At 39.8% G+C, this 12,408-nt stretch overlaps 1 protein-coding gene across 1 annotated transcript in view; it reads left to right on the top strand.

Moving 5' to 3' along the window:
- The window catches only part of TSHR (thyroid stimulating hormone receptor), a 165,749-nt gene that overhangs the window by 107,194 nt on the left and 46,147 nt on the right, over nucleotides 1–12,408 (top strand). The window contains exons 5-7 of the mRNA XM_082451480.1: nucleotides 6,894–6,968; nucleotides 9,450–9,524; nucleotides 11,254–11,331. Coding sequence (XP_082307606.1) covers nucleotides 6,894–6,968; nucleotides 9,450–9,524; nucleotides 11,254–11,331 — 228 coding nt within the window. The remainder of the gene's footprint in view (nucleotides 1–6,893; nucleotides 6,969–9,449; nucleotides 9,525–11,253; nucleotides 11,332–12,408) is intronic.

Here is a 12,408-nt window from a genome sequence, read left to right as displayed (position 1 = left end):
ATTTTCCTCAATCCTCTTCAAAACTCTGAACATTTATAAACTCTCTTTGAATTAGCATCTATTTTTTAAATTCCTCAATAAATTAAAAATGCATCAAAATCATGAATATCACCTTCCATTATAGATTATTTTTCCCCAGTTATGTAATGGAATGTTAGTGGTAAAATAATTTATCGATAATTATCATAGTAGAATAATTAAGATATCTCTCACTGAAAAGCCTTGATACACAGTAGCAGAGACAATAAAACTCAGAGAAGTCTGATGGGAGGAATAAGTTGTTAACTTTGGAGTATACAGTGTAAAACCTCTCCCCTGACTTATGAATCTTCAGTAAAATCTACATTGCTCACTTTCTGATGTGAGTGGATTCCTTATTATCAGCAGGCAAGCATGATGGAACAGAAGACTGATGGGACAGTCCATATCTGGGTTACATTTTAGAAAAATGTGACTACAACAAGTATTTTTTAATCCTGTAACCTGGTGTTGAAGAAGTCCCCCCCAAACTAAAATTGATCCATTAATAAGCATTTTAGGATAAAGTTGTTCAATAATTTTGAGTCATTAAACTTACTCTTATCTTAAATAAAAAAAAGAAAATGTAGGAAATAACTTATTCTGTGAACTTATAGACTATCACTGAAAAGTGAGTGTTAGTCCAAAAATCAGTACGTTAGAAGCTAAGGATCAAATATATACAAGAGCTTTGACAGCCTTGTACTTTTTAACCCAGTAATTCCATTTCAGTACATTTTCCCTAAGAAAATAAACATAGGAGTGAGAAAAAAGTTCACATAAAAAGCCATTTGTCTCAGAATTAATTTATAATAGCAAAAATTTTGAAATGACTCAAATGCTTAGGTAGAAGAATGGTTTAGTATGAAATATTGAGCAACCATTAGACATCTTTTGTCATAGACTAATCTCAGAGGAACTGCTTTTGACACAATGCTATTAAAACAACAACAACAACCAGATATATCTACGGAGAGAAAAAAACTGATTTTCTTTGGATCATGGAATGATGGGAGATTTCACATCTTTTTGATGTGAAAGTGTTTACAAGTTTTACAATGTATATAAATATATTATCTTTACAGTAAGATGAAATAAACTTTTTAAAAATTAAGGAGTCCTTCAATATGCATTAATTTTGAAATTAATACTTGATGTTAAAATACATGGGTGATTTATTATGTGATAAAAGCCTATCACAAAATGTTACTTCAACATTAATTTACTTAATTCTTAGTCCCAGTTTTCACATCCGGTATAGTACAGCATTTAAAGTATTTAAAGTAACAAAATTCTGGCTTTGCCAACATATTCACATCTTGTTTTTAAAGTAGTTAAATAATTAGTTGCTACTTCCCTACACCTCCTGGAGCATGCAGTAAAGTTGCACAGGATAGATGTCCACTAATTATGTGTTTAACTTTAACGAATCTCTCCACACTCCACTCACTAGAGTAAGTAGATCTAGTTAGTCAAAGTCAAAGTGGGCTGCCTCCCATTTTTTTGAACCATTGCCACTTAAAAGCAGACTAGAAAAAAACTCTGAAAATCAAATTGAAATAAGAGTTGCAAAGGATCTGGGACTGGCTGAGAGCTAGGTTTTTGGTTAATATTCTTGCTCAGTTTCTTGTTTTAAAGAACACAGTCTTACACATTATTGCATTTGTATTTCTTAAGAGTCCAGCTATGCTGACTGGGGCAGCTTCTCTTCTCTTCACTTACTTTAATTCAGTCTCCGTGGCCGGTGGGAGTCTGAAGCTTTCCTATCGCCCTTGGCCCCATCTAACTTTGCAGGTGAAATGCCAACTCGACTTTATTATCGCCCTCAATTCCTTCCCAGTTTGGCGTGCTTTTCATTCATGCGCTGGAGATGTTTAGGGTATAGGCAAATATCTCTAAGGCTGAGGATCACAGTCAAATGCCAGGACAAATGCCTATTGAATAATTGAGGTGGGAGGGGGGACAGGACAATGGAAGAAAATCAGTAGTTGGAAAGTTCCTTCATAGGAGGGTTTAAGCCTTCATTTCCCCCTTTTTTGGCTGCTCCCTCCACAACCTGAGAACTCCCTTCTCTCACCTTGCTGATTTCCCTGTTCTTTCGGTTTAGACTGCATACTAAGTACCTGCCAAAATGCCAGTTGTTTTTTGGGTTTTTTTTTAATTAATTAATTTATTTATTTATTTTTAGCTGTGTTGGGTCTTCGTTTCTGTGCGAGGGCTTTCTCTAGTTGTGGCGAGCGGGGACCACTCTTCATCTTGGTGCGCGGGCCTCTCACTATCGCGGCCTCTCTTGTTGCGGAGCACAGGCTCCAGACGCGCAGGCTCAGTAGTTGTGGCTCACGGGCCCAGTTGCTCCGCGGCATGTGGGATCTTCCCAGACCAGGGCTCGAACCCGTGTCCCCTGCATTGGTAGGCAGATTCTCAACCACTGCGCCACCAGGGAAGCCCATGCCAGTTATTTTAAACAAACCAATTTCTCTATTTTTGGCTCTTACTGAGAATTAACAAATATTTCTCAGAAGAAGAAAAAAATCCAGAATCTAGACGTATGATTAAACCTAATGTATGCTAAATTATTAATCTGCTGTCTTGTGAAAACACTGCACACTGGGCATCATTGTTAGACTTTTCATCTAAATGTCCATTTTATGTGAAATCCAATGAAGGAAAATTAAGCAATAATGAGTATTTATATTTACGCTCTAGTCAATGATCTCCTTTAAACATCATTTAAAAAAAAAAAAAAAAAAAAGCTGTATTTGGAGTTAGAATTCCTAGTTTAAGGCCCAGAGTTGCCTCTAACTGTGTAACAGGAGATCAGTCACTTAACCTTTCTAAGCGTCTGCATTGTTTTGTCTGCAAAATAAGGATGATGTTACCTGCTTCTCTAAAATCAGTTCTATTCCCTCACTGGTAGAACTGTTCTGAGTAGTAAATATACCCAATCCCTTTTCGCCTTATAATTTTCCAAGGCTGCGCTTTTTTCTATTCAATAAGCTTCAAGATCCTCAAGTATTTCCCTGACATAGCTAAATCGCCCCACTCTGTGGAAGAGCGTACTTGAAGATTTAAGCAGACTATTTGGCACTGCATATTAAAATTTTTTATATAGGATATATATTGCTTTGGTTTTTTTTTTAATTTGGGGTTTTTTTTTGCATGGCTTTTATTATATTTTTTTCCTCATTTGAACAAGATAAAATAAAAAGTGAAATTCACACATTCCTAGCCTCCAAACCTTTCTCCTGGAGATGACCACTATTAACAATGTGCTCTGTATTTTAAGAATTTATTGATGCTTATTGTATGAGTTTGGGTAGGCTAATTACTGTAAGAAATAGACAAAAATAAAAATGTGTAAACCCTAAGGTAACAAGTTTATTTCTTCTTTATGAGACAGTACTGGGTAGATGAGCAGGTGGGCAGGGTAACCTTCCTCCATGCAGTCACTCAGGGACCCAGGCTGCTGATCCAGAGGCACTGACATCTTCAGCTCTCATTCAGACTCACCCTGCAGGACATCTCTATTCCAACCCACTGTGCTGCAGTTGCATATAGGTTTTCTTTCTCTCGGTGTCCCCAGCTTCCTGGCAGCATATCTGGCCTCCTGCACACTTGAGCCATAATTGCTTTACTCAAAATTGTGTGATTCAAATTCACCCTCCCAGGCATTCTTGGAACTCATTCCAGTTTGGACTCCTATTTCATCCTTCTTATCAGAGGTTTCTGGTACTTACCTCTACACCTCCATTGCTTTTTTTTGAAACAGCTATACCAGCTGCATTCACTTCTGACATCGGTCTCCATTTAGCTAAACTACTGGCAGTCCATGCCCCACTCCCCTTCTTTGTTTCAGCAGAGATTTTATTTTTCTAGATTTATTGAGATATAATTGATATATAACATTGTGTAAGTTTAAGGTATACAATGTGTTGATTTAGTATACTCATATATTGCAAAATGATTCCCACCATTGCACGAGCTAAAACACCTCTGTCCCGTTACATAATTACCATTTCCTTTTTGTGGTGAGAACCTTTAAGATCTCTTGTAGCAACTTTCAGTGATATAATACAGTATTATTAGCTATAATCACCATGCTGTATATTAGATCCTCAGAATTTGCTAATCTTATGACTGGAAGCTTGTACACTTTAACCAATATCTCCCCAGTCCCCTGCCCACACTCCCACCCCAGTCCCTGGTAACCACCACTCTACTCTCTGTTTCTCTGAGTTTGGCACTTTTAGATTCCACGTGTAAATGATTTCATACAGTATTTATCTTTCACTCAGCAGAGATATTTTAAAAGTCATTTGCGAACAAGTGTTAACCACTTACCTCAGAAAGCGGCTTCTTTTGCCTGGTGTTTTCTTGCGGTATCTCTTGTCCATCTTTCCCCTTTTTTCACTCATACATTTTCCCTGAAAAATCCGTCTCCTCTTTTGTGTCTCCCTCTCTCTGCCTGTAGCCTCTCTCACCTCTTTCTTCTCTTACAGCCGCCATGTTGGTTGCCAGCCTCATTTAATCAGCTGTAACCAACAGCTGTGGTTCATTTCCCTTTCATTCTCTATCCCTAAAGTTGATTCAGCCAGGCTACACTCTTTTATTGTGACATTCTCTTGGGCTGCTCACTCAAGTTCACTTGTTCAACAGTAGTCACTCATGGAGCAGTTTTCCAGACTGCAAACCACACTCAGTTGTCAAACTCTTCTAACTAGTTTACGTTTGATTGACAGACGTTCGAACCGTCCCCTCCAAATGGAAAGCTCTGGCAAGGAGTTTACTGTTCACCACACAGAGCATCTCAACTCAACAGAGTCTTAGAGGGGCACGGTGGGATTGCTATGAGAGTGTGCAGTGGGGTAGCCAATGGTCCGAGTTTACCCAGGATAGAGGGAGTTTCAGGGATGCAGGGCTTTTAGTTTCAAGCCAGAGCAAAATTTAAACCATCTAGTTTAAAGTGGGTCTTTCTATGCAGGGTCTTGGTTGGATAAAGATCGTGATATGATAGTTTAGGATTAGTGAACACAACAGGCAAAGATTTTGAGGTGAGGGTTTCTAAGAGTTTTGGGATATAAACTGTTGAAGCATTGATGGGTCTTTCAAGAAGTTCCCAAAATGAATAATAAAGTTATTTTCCTGGGCAAAAGTTATGCTAATGAAGACAAGGGACCAGGAAGGTTATGCTAATAATAGACAGTAAGCTGAGGTGGGAGAGGTGGGAGACAGTTTCTATTCTCAGAGTTAATGCCACCCTCTCTTTTCCAAGGTCTGTTTCATATCCACTGTCCTTTGTCAAATGCAAAACCTAGTGGGGTTTTTTTGTTCGTTTGGTTTATGTTTTTAAATTTTTGAAAACATTGCATTACCTGCAACCCCAAGTCTCCAATGTCTGCTCCAGCTTTCATTCCACTCAGGAGAATAACAATAATAAAACTATCACCTATAGAGCCTTCACCATAAGCTAAGACACATGTCAAACCCCTTATAGACATTATTTGACCCTCAGAAGAGTCTTATGAAAGAGGCACTATTATTGTCCCTATTTTACAGATGAGGAAACTATGGCTCAAAGAGGTCAAGGAACTTGTCCAAGGTCATGTAGCCAGAAGTGGCAGAGCCAAGATTTGATCTCAGGTCCATCCGACTATTCAGTAATAAAAAGGAGCAAATTACTGATATATGCTGCACGTGGATGAACCTCACAAACACTCTGTTAAATGAAAGAAGCCAGACACACAAGACTACATATTTATGATTCCATTTATATGAACTGTCCACGTAAGGCAAATTTAGAGGTAGAAAGGAGATCAGTGGTTCCTAGGCAAGAGGCAGGGGGTGGGAATTAATTGCAAATGTGCATATGGTTGTTTTTGTCATTGATAGAAATGTTCTAAAACTGGATTGTGATGATGATTGATTTTACAATTCTGTAAGTTTACTAAACATCATCTAATTGTATCTAATCACAACGCATGAAGTTAATGGAAATTCTCATTCAGTAAAACTGTTTAAAAAATCCCAGAGGCCAGATTCTAAGTCTTCTAGTTGTTACCAGCAACCACTAGGTGCAGGTTCCTTTAGGAATCAAGCCTTAGGTGCCATTCAGAAGGGGATAGACTATAAGTCTTACTAAGTTTTCCTACCCTCTTCACATAAGCCTAGGGAGGGCCTTTAAACTCTTTTAACCAATCTACACATATTGAATACATTTAATTCTACCAATGAGAGCCTATTTCTAAACAGGCACTAATTTCATTATTGCTAACTGTGCATTTTGATTAGCATGTATATAAACCTAAGTAGATAAATTATAGACATATATGATATTATCACATGTGCTCAAGAGCTTTCAATTACTGATATAGAAAAATAAACCCAAGTGAACTCTTAATACTCACTACCTCTACTGCCTCTGAAATAGCAATTGACAGAGGAGCCTCACTGACCTTATTCCCTTGCTGTAATCCGTTATATAATCCACTCAGACCCCCACTCCAGGGCCAGGTTACTTGCTGTTGTTAATAAAGATATCTGCCCTTAACAAACCATTGGAGAGATTTTTCTTTTGTATTCAAATCTAAAAGGAAAAAAAAGGCTCTGAGACTGTAGATAAGAGAAAGGTCGCCCCAAAATTTAAATGGATTGAAACTAAGCCAATGATGAGAGCTGAACAGCCATTGTGTCCCTGAAAGGAGCCAAAAGTAGCTTGTTGTGGATGGGACTGGCTCCTGGGAGGAGAAGTCCCTGGGGCACCACGTAAATGTGTATTCATCTCAGGAACATTTGTTAAACCTGATTTATGTTGTTTTATCTTTTATAATAACAGAAAGGGATATATTACAGTGAATATATTTCTTGTACTTTTACAGAGAGATTCGGAATACCAGAAGCTTAACTTACATAGACCACGGCGCCCTAAAAGAGCTCCCCCTTCTAAAGTTCCTGTAAGTATTAACTCCTGTCCCTCCTACCTTTTTTTTTTTAAGAGAATTATAATGTAGGAATATCCCTAGGATGATGCGGGCCATTTTAGTGGTGTGTGGCCTGGGGCAAATCACATCCTGTGACTTACTCCCCACCTTTTCCCATCAGGCAAGGTAACAGGTGAAATGATTCACATTTTAAAAACCTATTCAAAAGTCAACACATAATGCTGGGACCAGAGACCTGCCCCAAGAGACATGAGGGAGAAAACGCCATCATGTATATATGGTCTTTAAATGAATATAACAAAACAAAACAAAAACCTCTGAAAGCCCACCGGTCAATTTTGTTAGGAAATGGGTATCACAATATTAGAGTGACTGTTACACAAAAACAAACAGAAAACAAAAAAGGGTAAAACCTAATCTCTTAGAGCTAGGGGGACAAACATGGAAGGGACAGCGCTTACTGCTTTGCTTTGGTGACACCTTGTGAGCTAATTGTAACCTCAACGAGAGCAGGGACCACAACATTTTTGTTCTTTGTTGTATCTTTACTGCTTAGCGCCTACTGCCTAGGTACTCAAGGAAGTGTGTTCAGTGGATGTGTGTGTATGGCCTCAGGTCTTCTGGGTACCTTCCCTTCTTCCCTTCTTTCCTGCTCACATACGTTGTAAAAAATTAGAACACAAAAACATTATGAAGAAAAAAAAGCCAACCTTAATCCCAATACTCAGAAATAATCACTATTAACATATTAGTTCATTTCCATCTAGGGATTTTAAATAAAAGTATATATCCAAATGTATTTTATGAAATTAGTCTTTAAGGATGAATATAGAGTTTATCCAGGAAAAGGAGGGGGAGGGGTAGAAGAGAAATACAAGTGGATGGGATAGCATGGTAAAGATACAAAGGTGTGGAACCACATGCCTTGTTTGGGGAATGAAAAATAGTTCAGTATTGAAGAGGTAGGGGTGGGAGATGCCAGAAGAACAGAAGAGGATATGGATGTGAAATGTGGCTGAAAGGGTATCTGGGGAGTAATAAAAATTTATTGCACAAGGCAATCACTCCTGTGTGGACTTTGAGTTTCAATCCATCAGTAACTCTTTGATATGATGGTCCCCTACTATGTGCAGGGCTCAGTGGGGAACATGTAGGATAAAAACACATTGTCCTTGCCTTCATGAAGCTTACAATCTAGTTAAAGAAGATATTATATATGGAATTGAAAAGTTCCTCCCCTAGGAGAACAATGGTAAGTGACAAATAAGGGGTACATACATTATCTGGGGGTGCAGGTAATTAGAGGAGACATCCAGAAGGAGATGGACTTGTTCGGGGTTTTGAAGAATAGACAGGTCTTGGTCCAAGTCCCTAATATGGCATTTCCAGCCCTTTTCAATATGGTCCCCACTTAACTCTGGGTCTCCCCACCCCACTCTTCCACATAAACAGCTATTGCAATTGAACTAGTTTGTTTACTGTTCTTCAAATATATGTCATGGAATCTTACATCTCTCCTTTGTTATTTGGAATGTCCCATTTGCTTTTTTGAGACCTCAGGCTCTGCTTCCTCTTCAAATCATATGCCTTCTCCTCTAGAAGGAGTCAGGTCAGAATTTGCCTTTGATGGTACAGCAATGGGACTAGAATTTTCTCTACTGGAAGACTTTCTTTAAAGATTTACTGGTAGTTACAAGTTCTCACCATGTCATACCGAAGCTCTCAAAAAAATCACTAAATCCACTACCTATGTTCTAGTAGCTGCAAGAAATGTTAAACCAACTAAGTCTGAGAGGCATCCAGAGTTTGAGAGTTTTTGTATTCATGCTGTCAATGCACGTTTTAGTCTTGACATTTTGCCCTGATGACACAGCTTTGGAGAGTGAAGATATTGTCTTTGACTGATTTCCTCCCTTATCTGGACATATTTTTCTGGTACTGCTGCCATGGTATTCTCAAGTGACTGCCATGAGAATACCATTCTTGGTAAAATAATGAACACAATATAATATAGAGTTTGAAAGAAGAAGCCTGGCTTGGAGTTGGGTAATTATATTGTCTTCCTGTCCCATCCTCTCCTTATTCTACCCTCCCTTCCCCCCAACACACGCATAATGTCCTCCAGTTAAAACAAGGAAATCACACACACACACACACACACACACACACACACACACACACACACACACGAAAAGAAACCTGAATTCCTATTTCTAGGAATCCCACTTGGTTCAAACAATCCCCAGATTCTTCTAAACAGAAAAGATGTATTGACACTGGTGGACTGGGTTAGATTCTTGTACCTTCAGGGAGCATCATTTCATCCAAGGATTAGAACTTGCCATGGTCTCTCAGATAATTAATGAAGGACTTAGGATTTGATCCGTCTGACTTCAGAACACATACTTTTAGCTATTACATTATTCTACTTCCTATGTGTTGATTTTCTTACCTTATTTCTGTTCTCTTGTTCTTCTTTTTCATGTACTTTAGTGGCATTTTCAACACTGGACTTAGAGTATTCCCAGACCTGACCAAAGTTTATTCCACTGATGTATTCTTCATACTGTAAGTGTGCACATATGCAATATTTGGCAATATTGTACTTGCCACTGACAAGAACTAGGCTGCAGCCAGAGGGGTTGGTTGAAACCAAGTGAAGCAGTTGTTTCAAGGAGGAAGCAGTGATCAGCTGTGACAAATGCACTGATGGATGAAGTACGGCAAGGACTGAGAAATGGCCATTGGGTTTAGTAATACGGGGCATCGGTGATTCTGAAGAGAACGCTTCCAGTGGGCTTCTGGGGGGTGGAGAAGTCTGGTTGGAGTGGGCTCAAGAAAGAACCAGAAGGGGGAATTAGAGAGAGTGACCATAACAAACTCTTTAGGGAACTTTTACGACAAAAAAGAAGCAGAAAATGCCTCAGTAGTTGGAGCATACTGAATACGGAGAAAAGGGTTTTTTGTATTTTTGTTTTTAATGGGAGAAACTATGGCATATTTGTTTGCTGCTGGGATTGTTTGAATAGAAGGAATTTGATGATACTTTATTTTTCACATAGTTTTTCATAGCTTTTCACTCTCCCATGTGTTATCATATTTGCTCCTCTCAACCACCTTACAAGACATAAAAGGAAGTTACAGTTTTTCCACTAAACAAATGAGGCAACTGAGGAATAGAAAACCTAAGGGATTTTGTCTGAGGAGAGTCCCAAGGACCAGTTGTGAGTGGTGCTCAAACTACTTGCTGTGACTTCTGATTGGGGCCATGGTGCTCTTTTCCAAAATCTATGACACAGTTGAGTATCTTACTAGTTGTTTAGAAGTGAAAAGACACATGCAGAGAGAATTACAGATTGAGTTTTAACTATAGAATCAGCAAAATGTAGAATGATAGGATCCAAACTCTTGGGATTTTGTTAGAAAAAATGCCCATGCTTCTTTGCTGCAGAAGAGCTCAGTTCAAAATACAGGCCGTCTTCCAGCAGCTAGACTGGCATAGAAATGTTCTCTAGGAGTATCTGTCTTGCAAGTGGAGGGCACTTCAGTAATACTCATGAAATGAAATCAATTGATCCCATTCTAGCAACCCTTTTTAGGGGTTCCACACGCTGAGAAAACGAGTTGCTCTGGACAAAGTATTTGTCAGAGATTCATGAGAAATCTCTGAGACCCACCTGCTCCCCTTGCACGTGAGGATTGTCAGGAACCTCAGCCCACACCCAAAGCTCGCTTGCTCACTGCACGTGTGGGGCTCTGAGTGTATGTCCACCTAGGACAGCTCTCACCACCTCACCGGACCTCTGAGCCACCAACAGCTAGTATCAATGGATCAATGACACCTAAAAAGAAATGATAAAACTGAATTGTGTCAGGTTATTTATTTAAGTGCATATGTGCAGCAAGAGCCCAGCTCCAGAAGGAGAGCATTTTTATTTTATTTTTTTTATTTTTGGCTGTGTTGGGTCTTTGTTGCTGTGCGTGGGCTTTCTCTAGTTGCGGTAAGCGGGGGCTACTCTTCATTGCGGTGCGTGGGCTTCTCATTGCGGTGGCTTCTCTTGTTGCTGAGCACGGGCTCTAGGTGCATGGGCTTCAGTAGTTGTGGCTCACGGGCTCTAGAGCGCAGGCTCAGTAGTTGTGGCGCACGGGCTTAGTTGCTCCGCGGCATGTGGGATCTTCCTGGACCAGGGCTCGAACCCGTGTCCCCTGCAACGGCAGGCGGATTCTTAACCACTGCGCCACCAGGGAAGCCTAGAAAGCATTTTTTTCACCAGGTGTTTTTGTTCCTCTCCTGCAGTGAAATTACAGACAACCCCTACATGACTTCGATCCCTGCGAATGCTTTTCAGGGCCTGTGCAATGAAACCTTGACACTGTGAGTATTGGCAGTTCCACTCCTGCCAAGAATGAAGTATTTATTTGGGTCGCTGTAATATTTCCGTAGGCCATCCAAGAACTGTACTAGCATATAGTATGTGCTCTATGGTCTACCGAGGGTTTCACATAGTTAAATAAGAGTAGTGCCTCATGGTGTCGTGCTCTACAGGTGACGAAGTGGTTTAGGTAACAAGACGAGAGTATTCCTTACAGAAGTGGTCAGCGCACTTTATCTGTAAAGGACCATTCAGATTTTACAGACCACATGGCCTTTGTGGCAACTGTTCAACTCTGCCATTGCAGGGCAAAAGCAGCCATCCACAATATATCAACTAATGAGCATGGCTATGTTCCAACAAAATTTTATTTACAAAAACAGCCAGTGGGCCAGATTTGGCCTGCAGGCCTTATAATAGTCTGGGTTCTAGTATTCCCATTGAATAGAGGAAGAAGCTGGGGTTAAAGCAAATTTAAGTGACTTTCCCAAGGTCACTGAGCTAGAAAATGGTGATGCTAAGGGCTTTTCATACTCTGCACTCATACTTCAACTGTGTCATCACAAACTATTATTAAGCTCCTATGAAGGGATATTGAATAGAAAACATCATCATTTTTCCAGAGTTTGAATGGGTTCTGCTCTTTTGTTGTTCAAAAGAAATGCTAGATCAGGGAAATTCACAGAATGTTCTAATGAAGGAGATCTAATAGAGGTACAAAAGATAAGTTAATTCTCCAAGCCGGTAAAGAATACCCCTCTCTCATCAAATTTGCTACAAAGTAGAGTAGGGACTACATCCAAAGGATCCCATCTCTCTAGTTTCAGTACCACTGCCCAGGTTCAGGCCTGGTGGGGGTTTTGCCCAGATTGTCACCCAGCTCCCTTTCTCCAGTCACTCTACAGTCCAAGAGTTCTTCATCATATGCAAACCTGATTGAATTATCACCCAGCAAAATTGATTCAAGCCTCCACACGACTCTTTGAAGAGGCAGTTTCCAAGCATTCCAAGTCGAGCAGTCTTGACCCTGTGAGGCTATCTCAACCTCTGGGACTCTATCCACAGTGGAGCATTTCCAT

This window comes from Balaenoptera physalus, assembly GCF_965194825.1.
Source record: "Balaenoptera physalus genome assembly, chromosome: 2".
NCBI classification, from domain to species: domain Eukaryota; kingdom Metazoa; phylum Chordata; class Mammalia; order Artiodactyla; family Balaenopteridae; genus Balaenoptera; species Balaenoptera physalus.
Note: the sequence above shows the minus strand (reverse complement) of the source record. Positions and strands in the feature narration are given on the sequence as shown.